This window comes from Muntiacus reevesi, chromosome 4 (genome assembly GCF_963930625.1).
Source record: "Muntiacus reevesi chromosome 4, mMunRee1.1, whole genome shotgun sequence".
Lineage (NCBI taxonomy): Eukaryota > Metazoa > Chordata > Mammalia > Artiodactyla > Cervidae > Muntiacus > Muntiacus reevesi.
Window position 1 is genome coordinate 77,121,881 of NC_089252.1, and position 23,149 is coordinate 77,145,029.

General features: G+C 38.8%; 1 protein-coding gene across 1 annotated transcript in view; it reads left to right on the forward strand.

Annotated features, from left to right (window-relative positions):
• Positions 1-23,149, forward strand: part of RAD18 (RAD18 E3 ubiquitin protein ligase) — a 99,807-nt gene that overhangs the window by 60,394 nt on the left and 16,264 nt on the right. The window contains exons 10-11 of the mRNA XM_065935277.1: positions 3,161-3,298; positions 7,929-8,106. Coding sequence (XP_065791349.1) covers positions 3,161-3,298; positions 7,929-8,106 — 316 coding nt within the window. The remainder of the gene's footprint in view (positions 1-3,160; positions 3,299-7,928; positions 8,107-23,149) is intronic.

Genomic DNA, 23,149 nt, shown 5'->3' on the forward strand with positions numbered 1-23,149 from the left:
GACAGCCTTTGCATGCTCACTGCGAGGGAAGATAGATCATGTGTGCACAGATGAAGTAGTAGTAGTTGTAAGATGTCAGAGTTCTGTTAGAACTTATCTGTGCTTTCAGACTGATGTGAGCCCAACTGACAGGGAAGTGTTGCAGTTTTGGCGAAAGTGTGAAGTTGGCATTTTGGAGAATTGTAAGTTTACTGGAGAAAGGTAGAAAAGTTGTATGATAGTGCTGAGTGCTCATTTGAGACTTATGATCATAAATTTAAAGTGAGACTAGTCAGTTCACAGTTGAATGAATAATCCCATAGTGAGTGTTAGCTTTTACTATTCTGTTCTTAATCCATGTTTCATTGCATGAATGTCATAGCTAGTTGGTGAAAAAAAGACATGAGATTTTATTTTGGGAGACCCTGACTTCAGACTCTTTCTGTGATATAAAGTAGATGAGTGTGTGTTTCAGTGGTGTCATTGTACAGGCTCGACTCTGTCCCACTCTTGGATCCTGGTTTTGGTACACCCCTGGGTTCATGGGCAGACCCAGAGATACTCTGGGTGTAAAATATGCTCTAAAAAGAGCAGTAAAGGTGGTCAGGGCATGAAGGACTTGACTTGGCACTGGAGAATATTATATTTCCACTGGCAAGGCAGAAAGGTATGATTCAAGGACTAAAAATCTTGAAGAATATGACTTGGTTGCATGTGAGCTTATTCATCTACTCCTACCACTATCTGATCCGCTTAAAACTTTTAAGAGATAAATTCAGGGCATTGAATTTAAACTGAAGTTTTCCTTGCCAAATGGCAGTACTCCTAAAATGAGGTGGAGAAATGAGTAGGAAGGATTTTATCAGTCATAATCTCTTGGCATTGTTCATTTTTTGAGCAGGAGTTGTTGGACCTTTGGGCCAAAGCTGGAGTAGTGGTTGCCATTTACTTTTGTTTCTAGTCTAGCTCTAGGGGTAATTAGATTTAAAAAGAAAATCTCTTTTTTAAACCTGGGATTTTATTCCTTCAGAAGACAAAGTCATTAAGCCTTCTTAACTGTTACGAGATTACTTTAGGAAGTTTCTTGAGTAATTCTTTTTTTATTTTATTTTTTTTATTTTTATTTTTATTTTTATTAGTTGGAGGCTAATCACTTTACAATATTGTAGTGGTTTTTGCCATACATTGACATGAATCAGCCATAGAGTTACACGTATTCCCCATCCCGATCCCCCCTCCCACCTCCCTCTCCACCCGCTCCCTCTGGGTCTTCCCAGTGCACCAGGCCTGAGCACGTGTCTCATGCATCCAACCTGGGCTGGTGATCTGTTTCACCATAGATAATATACATGTTTCAATGCTGTTCTTTCGAAACATCCCACCCTCGCCTTCTCCCACAGAGTCCTCAAGTCTGTTCTGTACATCTGTGTCTTTGAGTAATTCTTAAATCCATAAGTAAACAGTGGGGGAGACTTGTTAACAGAGCTGAATAGATTATGTGGACCCCATAGTGCTGTTACCCTTGCCTAATCATAGGATCTCACCTGTTTGTGAAGAGCTCAGTTTTCCTAATAATCTTTATGGGCAACTTATATGTTCCTGAAATTTTAGCCAGTCTCTTATTTAAAACCTACCAGACACTTTACAGCCCAACACATTGGTTTCACTGGGAGTTTACATACACATACCATACACATAAGTATGTTGGAATTAGGAACAGTTTCTCCCTAATGTCCAAGGAACAGTCACATGTATAGATTAGGGAATACTGAAATGAGTGTGCAAATAGAGGCAAAACTAGCTTCTTCCACAGTAGGGGAGGGAAGTCAGTCAAACCTTCACCAGACAGGATTCTGCTTGTCTGTAGACAAGAATTATTTTCCATTGCCATTAGTTATTTACAATTTACAGAGCTGTAACATAGCTCATAGGCAGGGGATGACTGGAAATCTGGAAGGGTAGGTTTAGAAAATGCATTGTTTTTCAACTGAAGCACAAATTTCCCCCTAAATCCAGTTATTCATGATATTTCACTATAGAGAAAATGATAGTTATTGGATGAAAACAGTTTAAAAACTTTTAACCAATTGCAGTATGACTCTAAAATTGTATAGAATTTACAACATCATTTTAGACCATGACTTCAGTGTTTAAGGTTGTTTCAGTGTTTAAGTGGAGAAGGGAATAGCAACCCACTCCAGTATTCTTGCCTGGAGAATCCTCTGGACAGAGGATTCTGGTGGGCTGCTGTCCATGGGGTCACACAGAGTCAGACACAACGGAAGCAACTTGGCATGCATGCATGCATTGGAGAAGGCAGTGGCAACCCATTCCAATATTCTTGCCTGGAGAATCCCAGGGACAGGGAGCCTGGTGGACTGCCATCTGTGGGGTTGCATGGAGTCTGACACGACTGAAGTGACTTAGCAGCAGCAGCAGTGTTTAAGTGCAACCTCAGCTGTTTGAACCTTGGTTCAGAATCAAAAATAGATGTCCTCAAATCCATGCTCTTACAATGAGTGGCTACTCTTTATTGAGTAAATTAAAGTACATTAATAGTGGTGACCTGAAGGTCAGGCTTAAATTATCTTCAGAAGTGTTTGAAGTAGTAGTAAATTGAGATTGATTAATTAGAATATACCAAGATAGATTGATGGTGGTGAGGGTCTTAGATTATCAAAGGGGTTCTGTTAGAAAACAGGTAAGAAATGTGAAGGAAAGGGGGGAATTAAAGTGGGTATTCTTAGTTTTTATCCATCTTTCCAAGAAGCTTTTACTTTTAAACTCAGTTAATATTCTTCCTCCTAGTACTGTTATGTCTTAGAAGTTAGACTGGTGTCTTTCAGAAATATTTCAGAAAACATCCTCTTTCATGCTCTAAAAAAGAAGCCTTTTTAAAAGAGTATGGGACCTGGGGAGAAACCTGCAGATGTAAACTAGGAATGTTATGTTTCAAGTCTGTATCTGAGAAAGGGAGAAGATGCTAATTTAAAAGAAGGTTGCCACAGCACACCCCCCTCCCCCGCCCCCCGACCCCGGGCCTTTTAAATTCATTTTAAATGTTCAAAGGGTGCTGTTCTTGACCACGTTTGTGCGCTTCTTGATTATTCTTTGTGTTCACTTTGTTGATTGTAGATGTATAGCTTTTATAGTCCTGATTTACTGACCTCTGGAATTTCAGGTAAAAAACATCAGGATGAATTTCAGCTTCTGGTGGATCAGGCCAAAAAAGGATACAAAAAGACTGTTGGAATGTCCAAAAGAAAAGTAACAAAAGGAGAAGATGAATCTACAGAAGAACTATCCTCTGTATGTGTGGGTAAGAGACTTTAATTAAAAACAGAAGTTTATTGAATTTTACTATTTTTAATATAAAAAAATAAAATCAAAGGACTTTACTTTGGACTTATTAGTATATTTAGACATGTAGCAGTTGTTGGATGTAAACTAGATTTATTACTCCAGAAATAAATGAGTGAGGAGGTGTTCTGAAGATACAGTTTCTAAAAATCTCTCTTCCTTTCATGGTAAATCAGAAGTTTCTTAGTTGTTTAAGCTTGAGGTATAGGATTTATTGCTGCCCGTCCTCAGATAGCCTACAAAGAGAATAAATTAGTTTTACTATAGTTCACTGGTATTTGCTTTGGTTGAAATGTTTTGCTAAAATATCTAAACCTAATGCATAGCACATTCCTTAATTTTAGCCCATTTAAAAATTTGAGATTAATATTTATATTGCCAGGACTTTAAGTGAAGTGAAAGTCTCTTAGTTGTGTCCAACTCTTTGCAACCCTGGATTCTCCAGGCCAGAAGACTGGAGTGGGTAGCCTTTCCCTTCTCCAGGGGATCTTCCCAACCCAGGGATCGAACCCAGGTCTCCCGCATTGCACGCGGATTCTTTACCAGCTGAGAAGCCCAGGCCAGTGAACAAAATAATCATAATACAGGAAAGTGCACAAGAAAATTCTTTATTATTTTTTTTACTGTGGTAAAAATATGCATAATGTTTATCATTTTAGCCATTCATAAATGTACAAGTCAGTGGCTATAAGTACATTCACAATGTTGTGTCACCATCACCACTATTCCACTCAAAACGAACCTATGAAATAATAGCTCTTCCTCTTTCCCCACTGGCCCTTGGTAATCCCTGGTCTACTTTCTGTGTCTATGAATCTGCTTCTTCTGGGTACCTCATAAAAGTGGAATCATATATTATTTTTTTTTCTGTATCAGCTTATTTCATTAAGCATAATGTCTTCCAAGGTCCCCATTTTATAGCATATATCAAAATCTATTACTTCTTATGGTTGAATAATATTCCATTGCCTCTGTAGACCATGTTTAGTTTATCCATTCGTTTGTAATGGGTTTTTTCTACCTTGTGGCTATTGTGAACGATGCTGCTGTGTGCATTGGTGTTCATGCATCTGTTCAAGCCTCAGCTTTCCGTTCTCTTGGGTAAATACCTAGCAGTGGCATTTCTGGTTGTCACAGTAATTCTTTGTTTCCCTTTTTAGAAACCACCAAACTATTTTCTGTGGTGGCTGCACCAGTTTGCATTCCCACCAACAGTGCTTGAGGAGTTCAGTTTCTCTGTATGCTCATCACTTGTTATTTTCATCTTTCTTACTGAAACTGTATTGGTAGATATGAATTTGTATCTCATTGTGGTTTTGATTTATATTTTTCTAATGACTAGTGAGATTGAGAATGTTTTATATGGTTATTTGCCATTTGTTTTTCTTCTTTGGAAAAATGTCTTTTTAAGCTCTTTGCTCAATTTTTAATTGGCTTGTTTTTTTTGTTGCTGTTGAGTTTTAGGAATTCTTTAAATATTCTGAATATTAATTCCTTATATAAACTTTTTCTCTGTTGTCTTTCTGTTTCCATGATAGTATCTTTTGATGCAAGAGTGCTTTGTTTTGATGAAGTTCAGTTTATCAGTTTTTTCTCTTGTTGCTTATGCTTTTGCTGTTATATTCATGAAGTTGTTGCAAAATCAGTGTCATAAAGTTTTCCTCTTTTTTCTCCTAAGAGTTTCATACTTTTAGATCATGTTAAGGTCTGTGGTCCACTTTGAGTTAATTTTTGTATATGGTATAAGTAAGGGTCCAGCTTCATCCTTTCACATGTCAGTAATCCAGTTTTCTGAATACCATTTGTCTAAAGATTATACTTTCTCCATTGAATGCTTTTGGCGTCCTTTCTGAAAATCAGTTGACTGTATATGTGAGGGTATATTTCTGTACAGTGTGTTCTGTTTAATTGGTCTGTATATCTGTTCTTACACCAGTGCTATGCTGTTTTAATTGCCATAACTCTGTAATAAATTTCAAAGTCAGAGGATATGAGTTCTCCAGCTTTATTCTTCCTTTTCAGGGTTGTTTTGGCCATTTGATTCCTTTAAGATTCCATGTGAATGTTGAGATGGATTTTTCTATTTCAAAAAAATAATCCATTGGGATTGCACTGTATTGCTGGATTGCTTTGGTTCGTTGACATCTAAGTATTTTATCCTTTTGGTGCTATTGCATTCTTTATTTTTGTCCTCTGTTCTGGTGTTATGTAGAAGGTTGCTGACTGAGTACAAGGTTTCTTAGGTATATTCTTTGTGGTCTTTGTCAGCAACTTAGTTCTTGCTGTTGTTAAAATATGTTGCCAAAAAGCAGTTTAATCCCTGAGAAAATCCAGCTTAATATCTCAGATAAAGAGAATGCTTTTATTTATTGGTTGACTCTCTTTTGAAGATGATTGATTGCTTACACTCAGGAGTTGGGTGTTCTTAGTGTATGTGCGCTTGACTTTTACTCTCTCTAGGGTTCAGAGATGAGCACTGCTGGTAGATTGCTGTGTGTGAATGCGTGTGTCTGGGAGCGGTGGGGAGTGTGAGAGAGAGAGAATGGAACAGGCTGAAAGATTGGGCTTTGTACAGTGTCATACAACCAGTGTAACATTTGCTCTTTACAATAACTGGCTTATCAGAGTGCCAGCATAAATGCATGAGATATGTGTCCTCTTAAGTAGCACCTTCATCTGTTTTTGATGCATGTCTTTGGAGAAGTTTAATGTTGGGGGCCTCATGCATTTGGCTTTATTTGAAGTTCTCTCCTGAGATCCATGGACAGATAAGTAGGATAACTGACTTTCACTGCCCATGCTTGTTGAATGATACTTGCCTGCAAGAGGAAATTTTTCCTATAGAAGCTTACATAAGAGTGGAAGGGGCTTCCCTGGTAGCTCAGTGGTAAAGAATCTGCCTGCCAGTGCAAGAGATACGGATTCCATTCCTGGTCCAGGAAGATCCCGCATGCTGAGGAGCAGTGAAGACCATGTGCCATAACTATTGAGCCTGTGCCCTAGAGCCCAGGAGCCACAAGTACTGAAACCTGCATTCTCTAGAGCCCAAGCTCCGCAACAAGAGAACACACTGCAAAGAGAAGCCTGTGTGCGCTACAACTAGAGAAAAGCCCGCAGAGCAACAAAGACCCAGCGTAGCCCAAAATACATAAATTAATTAAGATTTTCTTTAAGTGAAAGGAGTAAGAGAAGAGTATAAATCAGGTGTAAAAATAAAAGATAGTCTTATGTTAAATTCCTTCTCCCTGGATTACCAACTTCATTGTATTCACCCAGAAAGTTGAGTGATAGTCACCTGGGTTCAGTGGGTCGTTGTGTTCTCTCAACCTGGTCATAGGTGTCTGTTTGCAAGAGAAGATCCTAGAGATCCTGTCTTGGTTAGCTGCTCATTTCCATTTCTCCGATAAACGTTAGAGGATATGGCTTGTACTGGTAATGAGCAGGCTTAGTGAAAGCCACACAACATCAGGAGCTTAGTTTTAGAAACTATACTCTTGTGTGATGTATGCTGTTCTCCAGTGTGACAAAGACTTATAATTATTTCTGGAAAAATCTTGATCATATGGAGTTGGGAAGGTTTGTTTGTCTGAAGAATTGTCTTACTCCTTTTCTGTAATCTCTCTCTCTATTAACAAAACCTTGACAGTTCTTGTTGGTGTCCTTTGTGAAAGGTCGCTTGTCTCCACAAGTGCATGAGTGGTGTGTAAAAGCTCTGCTTCTCTGAGCAAGCACGTGAGAGGAGAGTCTGTCCTCATGGCCCATGTCAAGGGGTCAGGTGCTGACTCAGCCCCTGATCTTAAAGCCAGCACAGCTGAAGTCCCAGCACAGCCCTGCCCTGCGTGGCGAGGGAGGGTCTGCACACTTAGGACTCCTGCGCGGAGATGACTTTCTGCCTTCATGTTTGCAGACCTTTGTCACACCTGCAGGTCACATTCTGGCAAACACTGTCTGCATCCCCTCAGCTGTCCTGGGCCTTGATCTGCAATAAGAGACCTCAGGAAGTGAGAATATGACAAGGGATGAGTAGAAGTGTGATGTGTGTTGGATCAAACAGATACCTTGGTTATGTCCGATTAGTTTTTCTTTTCTCCAGTGAATAGTATATTCTGTGTAACAGATTTAGGAAAATGACTGGAAAGATTCACTACCATACAGCAATCAGTGACAGAGATTGTGGTTCTCTTATTAATTGAATCTTTAATCCTTTTTTGTAATTTTTTTTAATGTTTATCACTATTCTCTGATCTGTGAAGTAAGCAGGAATTCTTTAGTAATACTGTAAATAAAAGCCTCATTAGAATTATAAATTTCATCCCACTCCTGATTTCAGAGAAAATTTTACTTTTGAATTAATGAATATGGAAATACATGGGTGGACAGTATAAGCAAATGGCACAAGTGTAGTGCTTGTTCTTTATTCTCTGGCTCCAAAACTAGAGTTTTGGAGTCAATGTTACATAAAATTCTATTTTACCAAGTACAAATAGCAATATTAAGTGTGGTGGAAATAATAAATATACAGAGGTTATAAATTTTAAGATACTCTTAAATGTTTCATTTTTTTCCTTTCTTTCTTTTGTCCTTTGTAGGAAAGGAAGATAATAAATTGAAATTCTCAGATACACCCTCAGTAGTAACAAATCACTTCCCTCAATCAAAGTTGGACTCCCCAGGGAAATTAGAGCCTGACAGACAAGATCATTCTTCCAGGTGTACTGATATTGAAGAGGAAGTTCTTTTTTCCTCAGAAACAGATTCATTCAAAAGGTAAGAAACTTGCTATAGTTGATTATTTTAGGTTTCTGTTTCCTGTGCATGCTGAGAGACAGGCAAAATTAACCAGAAAATAGCTCTGAGGCCTGACGCCGTTCCCACTCTCCTCCCATCGTCTCCTGCCACTTTGTAAGGTTCACAAAGGGAGCAGAGCAGGATGTGGAGGGTGTGTATTGCGGTCACAGGGGACTTTGTTTTCTGCTCTATAGCCTTTTCTTTTTTAATTAAAAAAATTTTTTTTTAATTTTTATTGGAATATAGTTGATTTACAATGTTGTGTTAGTTTCTGCTGTAAAACAAAGTGAATTGGTTACACATATACATATATCCACTCTTTTTTAGATTCTTTTCCCACATAGGCCATTACAGAGTATTGAGTAAAATTCTCTGTGCTTTACAGTAGGTCTTTATTAGTTATCTGTTTTGTATATTATAATATGTATATGTCAGTCCCTATCTTCCTAATTCATCCCCCCTCCCTTACCCCTTGGTAACCATATGTTTATTTTCTAAATCTGTAACTCTTTCTCTCTTGTGAAAGTGAAGTCACTCAGTCGTGTCTGACTCTTTGCGATTCCATGGACTGTAGTCTACTAGGCTTCTCCATCCATGAGATTTTCCAGGCAAGAATACTGGAGTGGGTTACCATTTCCTTCTCCAAGAGATCTTCCCAACCCAGTGATTGAACCCAGGTCTCCCACATTGTAGCAGACGCTTTACCATCTGAGCCACCAGGGAAGTCCTTCTCTCACTTTTGTAGATAAGTTCACTTTTATGCTTTTTTAGATTACACATATAAGTGATATCATGTGGTATTTGTCTTTGACTTACTTCACCCAGTATGACAATCTCTAGGTCCATCTATGTTGCTGTAAATGTAGCCTTTATATAGATATTTTCCCTAGCGTTAGAAAAGAAGGCATGATTGACAGTAAAATTTTTATCAAGAGAGTGAGTGAAGGAGATAAAGACAACTATACTAGAAAGTAGAGATAACAAGAAAGACACAAAGAGAAGAATTTAATTGAGCAAATAAAATGGATGGGAAACCTTTAAAAATGAGACAAGTGGTTTTTTAAAAGACAATTTAAGATGATGTGATTTTGAAAGATGACATAGTGTTAAGCTGTGTATTGCTACCATTTTGTGTTCAAGTGCGTGCAGCATTCTCTTGGGTTTCTGTGCCATGATTGATCAAACTTTTCCATTTCTATTGGATTTCTACATTTTCCTCAATGTTTGTTATACACCTGAAGCTGTGGTAGAGCTCTTCCTATAGAAAACTTTTGTTTCTAATATCTTCAACATCGTTTTGACAGTGGTAGGTGTTGTTGCCTTTTGAATGAATCCTACCAATCTGAAATGCTAATAGCAGCGTGACACTGTGGAAATTATTGATCTTTGCTGTTCGTTCATTTAAAAATTGTTAACAGTACTCTAGAACGGTAAATTCTATCTCACCTAAAATACCAAATTAAGAAGAAAATTTTTATAAGAAGAATATACCCTAAGATCCTCTATTTTCTTAGGGCTCTTGGGAAACAGCTTCAGGTTGTTTAGAATCAAGTATCAGGAATGGAGAATCTTCTCATTTTGCCCCGAGCATTTTCAAGGTCAGAAACATTGTATCCTGAGTTGGGTACTGGCAGAACGCCTGAGTTTCTCCAAGACCTGGCACTGATGGACAGTGCCAGGTTAGGCACTGACCAGGCACTGGGTCAGGGCATTCCTGTAAGTTCAGTGGGTATTGTTTGTTTTTAAACACAAAACTTACCAGAATACAGGGTAAAATGGAAGAGTAACGGAGTCCAGGGAAGGAAGAGTAAGTTTTTGAGCATAGTCATGAGATCACTCGGAGAAGGCAGTGGCACCCACTCCAGTACTCTTGCCTGGAAAATCCCATGGACGGAGGAGCCTGGTGGGCTGCAGTCCATGGGGTCGCTGAGAGTCGGACACGACTGAGCGACTCCACTTTCACTGTTCACTTTCATGCATTGGAGAAGGAAATGGCAACCCGCTCCAGTGTTCTTGCCTAGAGAATCCCAGGGACGGGGGAGCCTGGTGGGCTGGCATGTATGGGGTTGCACAGAGTTGGACACGACTGAAGCAACTTTGCAGCAGCAGCATGAGATCCCTGAAAGTTCTGGAATGCCAGAATGAAATGGGACATTTTTATAAATTTGTAGTGGGGCAAATGGAGGAGAGTGAAAGGGGAGACGTGGCAGCCAGGTGGATTTTTATCTATTGGTGAGAGTGTGGGAAACAGGATGACTTGGTTGGCGGTCTTGGTCTCAGACAAACTTATTCATGTTTGTCTGAACTGTGAGAGGGTTATTAAACCATTTAATTTTTTTTTAAGTAAGCACTTATATTCTTCCATATTTTAATACATGTCTACACATTCACCCATACACCATGACCAGTGAAACTGCCTGCTAATTGCAAATTTTTACCAACTTTATTGAGATAAAATATACATACCATACAATTCACTCATTTAAGTGACAATCAGTGGTTTTTAGTATGTTTCCAGAATTATACCACCATCACCACAGTTTTAGAGCATTTTCATCACCCTCCAAAAGGAACCTCATCCCCATTAAGCCGTCACTCTCCATTTCCTCCCAACTCTCCTGGCAGTCACTGATCTACTCTCTGTCTTTGTGGATTTGCCTTGTCTGGACGTTTCATATATATGGAATCATATAATATGTGGTCTTCTGTAACTTGGCTTCTTTTACTTAGCATACTGGCTGCAAGGTTCACCCATTTTGTATCGTGTTTCAGTACTGTATTCTTTTTTATTTCCATAATATTCCATTTTATGGATTTGCATTTAATTTCTTCTTTTATTAGTTGATAGACATTTGGGTTGTTTCTAATTGCAGCTCTAACAAGAAAAAAAATTACTGACTTTTACTTGCAAATGTTGGAAGCTTAGTTCTAGAGACTGAATATAAGGATTTGCTTGGCTGACCTTGAAAAAGCAGTCAGTGTCTGTTACTCCTGTCTCAAGTATGAATAAGTCTTTCTTTTCATTTGCGCTGTTAGTTTGTCAGTCTAAGATTTTTAAGTTTGAAAGATTGAGTTTGTTCCTTATGTATGACCTACAAACTAACGTTAAGGGGAAAGTGTGAGTGAAGAGGTATTTCGTTTGATACCAGGGCAGGCCACTCAGGCAGCTGAGACCAGAGGAGATTGTTAAGGAGGAAGTGAGCCAGGGAAGCCCCGGTGATGCAGCCGCAAAGGACCGGCTTCGAGTCAGGATCTGCTGGCTGATTTGGGAGTCTGTCTTCGAAGTCTGTTTCCATAGCTATAAAAAGCATATATAAATACCGTCTATCTCAGATCTTCTGGGAAGATGAAATAAGGTAGTAGACGTAATAAGAGTCTTTGATAAATACATGGTTATTATTTCTAGTCTTATAAAGATCAAATCAATTGAATTTCCTTCAATAATACTGGAAAACTTGAACTTCTAGAACTGAATATTTCAGAAATGCTTTCATAGTCCCCAATTCCTTCATTCTAATTCTTAAGCTGTATCATAAGAGTAAATTCCACACTTTATCTTTTTTTCCCCTACTTCTGTTCTGAACTTTAGAAAGTTATAAGCTTGGGCTAATTAGTTCATTTGAAAATTCATTTAATTGGCCTCAACTGGGCACTCACCACCAAGACACAGTCTTCTTTTCACTCCTTGTTGCATTTCCAACCCATTTGTCCATGTCTGTTTCCGCACTTTGAATGAATACCTTGTCTCTCAGCTCACCAAGGAGGTCATCTGACCTGTCTCCCGATCTTCCTTTCCATTTTAGGTTTTCTTTCTGACCTCTTCTTTCCTGTTAATTATAAGAGAAAGATATAGTTCTTAAGACATTTCTAAAGACATATTCTTTCTTAAGACAAATTCATCCATTTCCTCTAAGACATTCCTCCATCACTTGTTCCCTAAGTTTGCTCTCGGCTGTCTCCTTTTTTGAGCGCTTCTTATTTCTGTCTTGTCTTATTCTTCCCACAATGCAGAAAGTAATTTCGACTTCCTCCATTACAACCAGATGCCTTTAGTGGAATCAAAGCATTTCAGAGATTAGTGGTCTTTGTCTGGTCCAATTTTTATTTTCCTTAATATTCAGAATCAGTTGGAAGGAAGATGGGGCACAACACTCAGTGACTTTGTTCGGATCTTTTCCAACTGTGAAATTCTGTAATACTGTTATTTTTGACAAGCATAGTAATCTTTGGTACATATCTGTATTTTTTTTTTTTACCACTTGTCCATTTCAGACCATGAATCAACCTTCTAGAATCAGACTTATTCCTTGTATATTGAAGTGTTCCTATCTTTATTTCTTTGATTTTTTGCAAAAATTTTCTCATTTTTTTCTTTTTATGAAAGTTTTGTTGCTTTTGTTGTAAAGTACTAGGTTTTCCAAAGTACTTTTCATTTAGATGTTATGCATATTTATCATGAAAAATAGAAAATTTAGGCAAATAAAAAGTAAAATTTCATAATTTTATCAGCCAGAAATGACTTTTCATATTAACACCTTTGTATGTACTTCCTTCTTAAGATAGTGGTATAGATGCATATATAGATAGAGGAGCATTTTTAAAACAGAGGACCTTAGTATTTTATAATTTTTTATGCTTCTTTTTTTCTCTTTTTAAGAAACAAGACATACTGTGTTAGGTTTAATGTGAGTGTAAATATATTGTGATTTGTTTTTTAATTCATGCAGTAATGCTGTTATACAGATTATAGATCATACTATTATATTGTTGAATAAACTATCGCTTTTCTTTCTGTTGGAGCACTATTTAAACTTAATATAATATGCTGGGCTGACAGACGAGAATAATCTTATTTTAAGTTCCAATAGATGTATCCATTCCACATAATTATTAGGATGTTGTTTGTTGCTAATTTGATTCTTAGCTCTTAAATAAGTACTTCTCTTAGAGTTTGAATAATTAATATTATATTGATTCTTTCTTGTCAATATGAAGACAGGATAAATAAGGTGATAAGAATTTTAGATTTTTGTACTCCTCTTAGACAGTTTCCGGGAGTTTAAGAGACTTGTCCAAATTTCTGTAAATTAACTTATTGTTCTTCTTAAAGAGAGAGGGCCCTTATTCCCTGAGTTTTGGCAAACAGAGAAAACTACATTTTTATTGAGTGCTAACTTAAAAGATGCTTTTGATTGTGACCCTAGAGATGAAGCTTTATCTTCATATAGAGATGAATAGCTCATGCTATTCTTTGGAAGAACCTTTAGATCATTATTTAAATTAAAAAAAAAATTTGTGCACTTGAATTCTAGGCAGTGTAAATTAAAAAGAGACTTTTATTTAACTGGAAAAACTTGAATAAGGTCATAAATAGTGTCATTTGTTATATCAGTATTCAGTTTCCTGATTTTAATAATTTTATTAAGATCATGTAAGTGCATATATTTGTTCTTAGGAGATGCACACTAAAGGGTTAAAGGGACATGATGGCTGAAACTTACTCTCAGTGCTTAAAAAAATAACTTACATGAATGTGGGTACACACGCACACTCACAGACACACATACACACAGAGAGTGAGAAAGCAAGTGTGGCAAAATGTTAGCAATTGGAAAATCTGGATGATTGGTCTGAGTCATTTTTTTTTTTGGTAAGTGTGAGATTTTAAAATTAAAAAAATTATTGAAAAGACTCGCTGCCCATAGTCAAAAAAGTTTATTTATACCAGAAGGTTTTTCTAAAGGAAATTTGATTTATAGTTATGATTTATTGACTAAAGATAGTGGTAGCCAGGAGTCTACATGGGATGCCGAGTATGGTTTTTCCATTGCTGAGGCCATATTTATTTCAGTCAGTCTGTTCAGGACCCACACAACATGGTTATCTCAGCTTTGGTGTGTAGGAGAGTGTGGACTAATGAAGCAGGCATTGTGATTTCAGTATAAAAGAGTATCACAGAGACCAGCTAATTTTACTGCTTGGTAACAGTAACAGAGAAGAAGGCGACAGAGGATGAGATGGTTGGATGGCATCACTGATTCAGTGGACATGACCTTGGGCAAACTTCAGGAGATAGTCAGGGACAGGGAGGTCTGGCGTGCTGCAGGGGTTACAAAGAGTCAGACCCGACTTAGCAGCTTAACAACAGCAACAAACGGTAACTTACATGAAGCTTCTTGCAGATGCCGAGTGTTGTCATAAAAGAACCTCGGTCAGATAAGGTGTGGATGAATGTGTTTTAAGTTTTCACAGTTCCTGGCCAAAACCATCACTTCTCTAATGCTAAGTCAAAGCAGCATCTTTATGTAGAAGTCCAACACACACACAGGCACAGAAGACTGAAAACTTTGGCAAAAAGGCCTCTTAATTTTCAACCATGCATTTGATATATTTTGGTACAACTTTCCCTCACTTTTCAGACATTTTCTGGAGAGCTATCTGTCCAAACTTCTTAAGAGGAAGAAAGCCAAAACAAAACCCACAAATATGTGAGGAAATCTTGACTACCATTTGTTGGAAATTTTAAGGAGTAGTTCAGTTTCATCCTTTCTTAAATTGTATGTAAATTGGAGAATGATGGGGAAATCCTAAGGGAAAAATGCCACTGTGATACTCATCCAAGGAATGTAGAATGCTGGCACCATCTGCCTGTTGAGAAGACCATGCTGAACTTATTTTGCTTATTGAAAGGAACCGGAAACATGACCTGTAGCAGCAAAGTAGTCTCAGCCAGAGGGACTAGGCTGATTTGTGTGTTAAGATTACTGTTTTGGTTTGAGTCCTTTCTTTCAGGGCAGGTCTTGATTGTTGTTGTTTAGTCACTAATTTGTGTCTGACTTTTTTGCATCCCCATGCACTGTAGCCCGCCAGGCTTCTCTGTTCAAGGGATTTCCCAGGCAAGAATACTGCAGTGGGTTGCCATTTCCTTCTCCAGGAGATTTTCTAGACCAGGGATAGGGCCCACATGTTGGCTGGTGTAGTCTTGCCACTGGGGCACCAAGGAGGCCCACGGGTTTCGGTTAGGATTGGGTAAACCTCACAGTTCAGGACTGGTGGAGAGCCAGGTGAGGGTTTTGAGGAGAGAGGCTCAAAGAGTTCTTGGGGGTATGTCCTTTGATACTTTCTTTTGAAAAGCTGGTGGATTTAGTAGGAAGTTTTTGAACTCAACAAAAAAGTTATTCACAACTTTTTTTTTTTTTTTTTTTTTTTTTTTTTTTATAAGAAAAATAAAAGAAAGAAACTGTAATTCTACCATGAAGTGACAATTGCTAATATTGAGATAGTATTTTTATACAGTACAGTGAGAACTTTTACAACATGTTTATATTTTCATAAAATTTCATATATGTATATATTATTTTACCACATTAATATATACACAACTTTTATCTTCTTATCCGAGAGTCTCTTGGAACAGTCAGGTTATGTTAATGAAATAGTAGATGGTGAAATCTTGTTCCTGTGGGCACTGTGGTTTCTACAGATGTTATGTGAGTGCTTGGAGAGTTCAGCATCACATCACTCAGTCCACAGGGAAACCCATTGTGGAGAAGTGGAAATGGAAGGTTGGAGGAGGCACATAGGTGGCTTAGGGTTATATACGTGGTGGATGGCAGTGCCAGGATTTGAGCCTAGGTCCAGATGACCTCAGAGCCCAAGGTCTCCTGGCTGACAATGATTATGGCCGAGCCAGCTAGATCTTCACATTCTTGAAAAAGTGTAAACTTGGAGTTCTTGAATTGGTTGGGCTGAAAAGCAGACAAGGATCTGAGTGGAAGTGGTTAATTTGGAAGGCGAAAGAACAACTGTAAGAAGTGGGAAAGTGAGACAGGAAGGGGAGGACAGCATTTAAGGGGCGTGTTATCAAACCACATGTCACTGTGAGCACCTGGGAGCTTTAAAACACTCTCCTGAGTTGTCCCACCCAAGGCAAGGGCCACGGATATTAGTTATTTGGGGGCTGCTCACTCCTGCTTCCAGCCTTTCATGCTGGTGACAGAGCAGGCTTTAGCACGGCAGGCAGAGGTGCTGACTGCTAAAAATTGGGGGTCAGGTCAAGCACATCAGGGGCCAAAGGCAAGCGGAAAGGGACGGAGCACCAGTGGGATCTGCCAAGACAGTGACTCCAGCTGGAGTTGGAGATGGTCTGGTGTTCCTTTGGCTTTGCTAATAAAGGGTATGCTGTGGATGTCTGCCTGTATCTCTAGCCTGAGAGATGCATTAATTGGTGGGGGAGACCCAGAACTCATTGCCTCTCTGTGTCCCTTTTGCCAAGCTCACTTGCCCGTTGCTTCCCAGAAGGGATGTGGGAAGGATGTCTGAACAAGTGGCAGACAAGCAGATGCCTGGAGGGTGGGGGGGACGTATTATCTAGAAAGCGCTGAGACAAATGGATTGATCCTTAAACTGATGGGAGAAAATGTGTTTATTAATGAGAAACAGTTTGCTTTTCCATCTTGTGTTAATAGATAATGAACTGAAATACAAAGTAATCTTTCATCAAACTGAAATTCACCAACATATTAAATAAAAATCTCTGGGTCTCAGGCAGAAAAATCACAAGCCCAGAACCTGGAATTCTTTGTCAGGAATCTTTCCTAACGGTCCTGGTTGGTTTCTCCTCGGCAGCAACTAGAGTATGCTGTGGACGGGCTTTGAGGAACACGTGGACGTCCTCTCCCCAGTGTGGTGGCATGAACCTACTGGTCTTTTGGGGGAAGGTCTTTAGAAGACCCTTATTAGTGGGTGACAGTCGTGTGTGCCTTTGAACCCTTTGTGGACATGAAGGGGAGAAAAAGCCAACCTTCTATTTGGCACACTTAATGGTAATTATTTTTAAGTGTTTTTTATACAGAATTGCTTCTTTATGCTTAAGAATTAGAAAATATTTTCATGTATATGTCTCTGAACTGCTTAATTTGCAGGAATGTGTGAACCTTAACTTAACCTTAATTTGCATAGGTGTTTCTCTAATATATCTTTGTGGACGTTTCTCCCTGACTTATTTCAAAGACTTTTGTCTAATCTTAACCATCTGTAGCTTAGTGTAAAATATATATATATATAAAATGTGCCCTTGTTTTAAAATGGATGACAAATGGGATTCAGGTTTCTCACTGTTGGAGGGGAGATTACAGGCCAGGCTAAAACTATTCATGTGATACTGGATTAAAATTCCTGTTCAGCTTAACATAGATTCAGATGGATACTTACAGAAATACTTAGAGATCCCTGTGGCTAAGCGAGCTAGTTTACATATATGTTCCCTTTCTCTGTGAGCTGCCAGAGCCCAGAAGGAAGGTGGCACAGTTTCACAGGGCACACTTCATGCCCTGATCTTGGTTTCTAGTAACATTCTCCAGTAGAAGGAACCAATGCTTCCTGGAGAAATGGTTGAACCAGGGCTGGGGCAGGGAGCTAGGAAGTGCTAGAAGGAGAGAGACAGAACGCAGGAAGAAAACTGGGGGGAGAGGAAGGAAAGGGAGAAGGAGGGGAGGAGAAGAGAAAATAAGAACCTAACACACATCCCTCAGCAGGAGATCAACGTCAACATCTACAGCAGTGTTATGATGAGGGCGTGTCTTCTCTTAGTGGAATGCCCTGGGAATGACACATTACCTCTGTACTCTTTTCTCCCAAAATTCAATGACCTCAGTCAAATTGTGAGGAAAAAAAAATCAGATAAACTCCAGTTGAGAGTCATTGTGCAAAATAATCTGACCACCAGCACGCCTCAAAACTGTCAAAGTCATCACAAGGAAAGTCTGAGAGATTGTCACCATCTGGAGGCGCCTAAGGAGACGTGACCACTAAATGTAATGTGATGTCCTGATTGGAATGCTGGCACAGGAAAGGTTAAAGAAGTAAAATGAAGCATGCAAGAGGATTTCTGTTTTCCTTCCTGTTGTCTTACTTGTTTTACCAGCTTTGCTTTCTTGTACTAATATTTTTACTTTATAGAGTGATTTCACCTCAGAGGATGTAGCCCACCCAGCCTTTACATTTCATCAGAAGAGAAAACATGGACGATTTGCAATAGGCCTCATCTTCTTCAGTTACCGTTTTTTATTAGTGAATATATACTTGTACAAGTGATTTGAATAGTGATCCTCCCAGAACAATGTGAAAGTACAGGTAGTTTTTATCTTTTCTCCGGTTCTCACTGGCAAAGGATATTTGCTGTTACATAATGAAGATTTCTTCTACTCTCAGATACTTCATGTTGACACCTTTGGGGTTTTTTTTTAATCATGCATTTTCATTGGATGATCTGATGGACTTCTTTGTAGTAGCCTTTCACACTTTTGTTTTATAATACATTCATGTGTTTCCAGCATTCTGAGTCAGTCCTAGGATGGACTTCTTTGTAGTAGCCTTTCACATTTTTGTTTTATAATACATTCATGTGTTTGCAGCATTCTGAGTCAGTCCTAGGTGGCAAATATTCTTCTCTGTTTTCACCAGATTCATGAGCTGCCATGATATAAAGGTCTCTGTAAAATGACTTTGTGCCTTCAGTTTTCTGTCTGAGGAGAGAGTTCTGCAGTTCCACAATGGATGATAACTTGTGTATCTAAACTGCTTGTGGGAATCAGCAGTTCCTTCCGGGTTCCACACTTACCACATGATACATCGATTGTCATAGCTTATGTAGTATCTGATTATCACCCAGGGTTTGGTATGATGACTGTAATGCTGAGAGTTTGAGTTGGCAAGATGCAGTAATACTTGCAGTTTGCTTGAGGTTGAAGTTTTTTAAAGTGTGTTTCCCTTTTTAGTTTTTCAGACATTTTCTAAAGTATAGAAGAATTCTTGTCTCATATGCTTCTGTGTGTGTTTGACTTGATTCATAAAACTCCAGTATAATCTTGACCGGTTCAGAATTTAGTTTTTCATTAAAAAAAAAAAAAAAAAGGAGTAGATGAGAATGTATTTTTCAGAATGCTTGGTGCAGAGTTAGTATGAGGCCTTGAAGGAACTTCCATTTCCTTCTAAATGTTAGACATGCAATCAATAATTACTTTGGATCAGCACTCCAAGACCCACCAAATATAGGCAGCCAGTTAGGAGCTTTCTCTAGTTTAAAACAAAATGTCAGAATCAGAGTTCTTTGGCCTTGTTGTGGTGAATGAAATTGGATGGACTAGAAATTATATGTAATGTTCACATCAAGTTATTAGAATGTTGTTTTTCAGTGAGTTGATCAAGTTTGCAATTTGTTATAGTCAACTTGAAAGTTAAAGTCAGAGTGTTTTTCCTGCTTTCTTATTTTATACCATCTGTGCCTTTAAATCAGCAGAACAGATGTTATGAGAACGCCCTGGAGACCTTTGGAACCTGGGAAAAAGGCACGTTAGGATAAAATACAAACATTTTCAATTTCAAAGGTACATTGAGAAATCACTCAATGTAGTAGCTTCATATCACAGGTAAGGAAACGGAGGCCTGGAGAGGTGATGTGACCTATCTCAAGTCATTCACTGAATAGAGGTGAAGTCAGTAATTCTCAGTCCAGATTTTTGCCCATTACAGCATGAGTTGCATCAGAATTTTTATCTTGGGCACCGTTGATTCCTTCATTAGTAGAATAGCACTTTAAGGGAATTATTTAAAATGTGAGTTAGACACAGAATGGTCATGTGTTCTGGTTTCTCTGAGAGCAGCTGATTTCCACTTCTTGTCTTGGTATCTATTAGAAGTATTCCGTACCATTCTCCCAGGTGACTGGGTTTAGATGGTGGATTATATAGTGGCCCCGTTAGAAGGACATGGAATGTTAATTTGCACTTCTTCCCCTGTTCTCTTTACTCCCACACAAATAGTCGCATTCTAGAACATGGGTACATATTGAATTGCTGATTTTGCTTACTCCCACTGATTTTACCACATAAGTAGTACACATTGTTCTTGTATCTCAGAGAGAGTCAGGCATTAAAATATGATGGGCCTCAAATGCAGAGGCTTGTTATTCGTTTCACGTAATTCTGCAGAATTCAGTTTTAGAAGCCTTAAGATTTCATTAATACATGCTTTTTACTGTGCTTCCCTTGCCCTGGTAAGCACGTTTTGTTAGAGCTATTTATATCTTGTTATTGGAGCATGGGTAATAATACAATAAAAAATTACAAGTATGTATCAACATTAAAGTTTGGAGTAAATATACTTGGGGGGATAATTCTCATACACTGTATCATTTGGTCTGATGTCTCATTTTTGTGGGAACTGAGACACAGGGCAGTTCAGTGTCCACTGCCTGAAATCCTGCGGTATAAAATTCTCCTCCCCCCCGAACAGATTGTAAGACTACAGTTTTACGGCCTGAACTTTGACTTGGTACTGCGTTTCAATGATTTGGTGGTTGATATTGGCCAGACACCCCATGTTTGCACGGTTGAACGTGGGTCCTCAGGATGGGCAGCCGGGTAGATGACGTAGAGGTTGGCCTGGCCACGCGGAGGACATGCTGCTTCCATCATGGGCTTCACACTCCACCTCTTACTAGCAAAGAAACTTGTAATCAAATGAATGCTACTTAGGTGTAGAGGAAATTTTCGTCTTTGAGATATTGTCTTGTAATTTGTTTCTCCTTACAAGACTGAGTATTGTAACCTGTTACTATATGATCTCCTTGTCTTCTAGTACTGGGGTTTTGTTTATGTTGGTGCTTTATGCTGCTAATAGTTGAGTCACAACAAAATGAAGCATCATGATTTTGGCCCTGTGCCCCTTAACTTCAAATTTTGATTCAGTGTCTAGTTGTAGCTGTGGAAATTTTGCTAATTAAAAAAATTTTTTCCTTACATTAGACTCTCACAGTTGATTTCTTCATTTTTTTTTTTCTTTTTTTCCCTTAAGTTAAACAGAAGCACAATGTTTGATTATATTTTGAAATTGATTTTTTTTCCCATAGGGCCAAAAGAACTCCAATGTTTAGAATTAACCTAATTTCTGTTCCTTGAAAAAAAAATATGCGGTACTTTTCTTTACTTTTTATGAGAATTTAAAATGATTGACCTAAAAAGTTATGATTCTCTCTTTAATACTACATTTCTGAACCCTTTTCTTGCCACATAAGAGAAGATGCTAACTGTTGTCACACACTTTTATCAGCGAGATGATTGATGCTGGAGGCCAGAGGTGCTGCCATGGGCTTAAAAGTTGTTTTGGCTATTCCAGGTCCTTTTGCATCTCTATATAAACTTTAAAATCAACTTAGCAGTTGCTAGAAAAGAAAGAAAAATTCTGCTGGAATTTTGATTGAGGTTAAATTCAATGTATAAATTATTGTGGGGACCAACTTGATTTATCAGTATTGCTCTGATACAATGTGATCTGGTTTCTATGGTTTAAAAGAATGACTCTAGATGCTGTGAAGAGCGGACAGGGATTAGAGGTGAAACAAGTGGCAGCAGGGAGACCAGTTAGGCTTTTGTCCAGTCCTTTCCAAGGTTCATGGTAGAGTGGATTGGGACAATCATAGTCAGATTAGAAATAGGTGGGATTGGGCCTATATTTTGGAGATAGACAGAATGTGTAGGTGGTTTAAGACAGGAAATGCTCCTTGAGAATGAATCCTGCATTTTGGCTTTGGCAGCTGGGTGGATGGTGGTACTTAATAAGTAAAATGAGAAATTTGAGAAAGGGTAGGAGAAAGTTGGTCCAGAGGTTGGGGTGGAGGGAGTGTTGGTAATCAGGGGTTTTGTTTTGGGCCTGTGAGATAACCAAGTAGAGATAAACAAGGAGGTGGAGGTATGGGGAAAAATCAGAGTTCAAGATACACATAAAGGCATGATATTGGCTGAGAACCAGGAGTGCGGGTGTGCAGAAAAAGAAAAAGGAACTTCAGACTGAACCCTCTCTCACCTCTAACTTAGAAAGTAGAAATGTTTAGAAAAGACTGAGCAAAGGAGATTCAGGGAGAAAAAGACTAGTGGGGGATGAAAAGAACTAGGACATGGTGATGCCATGGAAGCTGACAGAAGAAAACAGATGAGAAGTCAAATCAGACAAAACTGGAGCAGGGACTGTGGGCTTGGGCAGCGTGAAGGTCTTGGCAGTGGTCTTGAGAGAAAGGTTCCCTGGAAGCCTGACTCGTGTACATTGAGGGGAATCTTGGGATGACTACTGCCAGCTCTCAGGAACTTCTGCTGTGCAGGGTGGTGGCCTGGATGTGGAGGAACCACAGAGTCAATGGGAATGTGTGGCTGAGAAGGGGGCAGTGATGAGGAGTGGGAGCCAGTTGCCTGAGTAAAGTCCTGAGGGGGCATGAGGTGGGAGTAAGTGGAAGGGTTGGCCTTTGTTAGGAGCAGGGTTGATTCACCCATAGAAACAGCAAGGAAGACAGGATAGGTTCAGATGCAGGTGCAGCAAGTTCCTGCCAGATTGCTTTTATCTGTCCCCCTTCCCTTCTTTAAATTTTTGGCTGCACTGCATGGCTTCTATCTCAGTTCCTCAGCAAAGTGTTGAACCTCAGATTTGGCAGTGAAAGCCCAGAGTCCTAACCACTAGGCCACCGGGGAACTCCCCTGCTTTCGTCTTCTTAATATGGTTGAGGCAGTTCCCCCAGCTGAGAGGGGGTGGGTTGGCAGGTAGGCAATTTGAGGTGTGAGTCTTTGAGAGTGGGAAACAGAACATTTCGATCCTAAGTTTTGTGCCATCACCTGATAGTGAGGATTGCCCACAGAGTAGATGCTTGCTCTGGAATTCTTATTCATCAACTAAGAAAAACGTCAAACATGTATAACTTTCAAAGATTAACTTAGAAATATTTTTGACAAAGAAGTCATGCTAATATATTTTCTTCTCATGTACAGAAGTTTAGTAGAAACTTTTAAAAAACATACAAGATTTTTATTTTCTTTTTGAGCACCTAGAGACTGAGAAGGAAAGGACCACAAACTCAAAAAAGAAGAATGGGCAAAAGTCTTGAACAGACAGTTTGCCCAAAGAGTAATGCAAATTATATGCATTTCTTACCTGTTAGGTTGGCAAACATCTTTTTTTTTTTAATTTTTTAAATTTA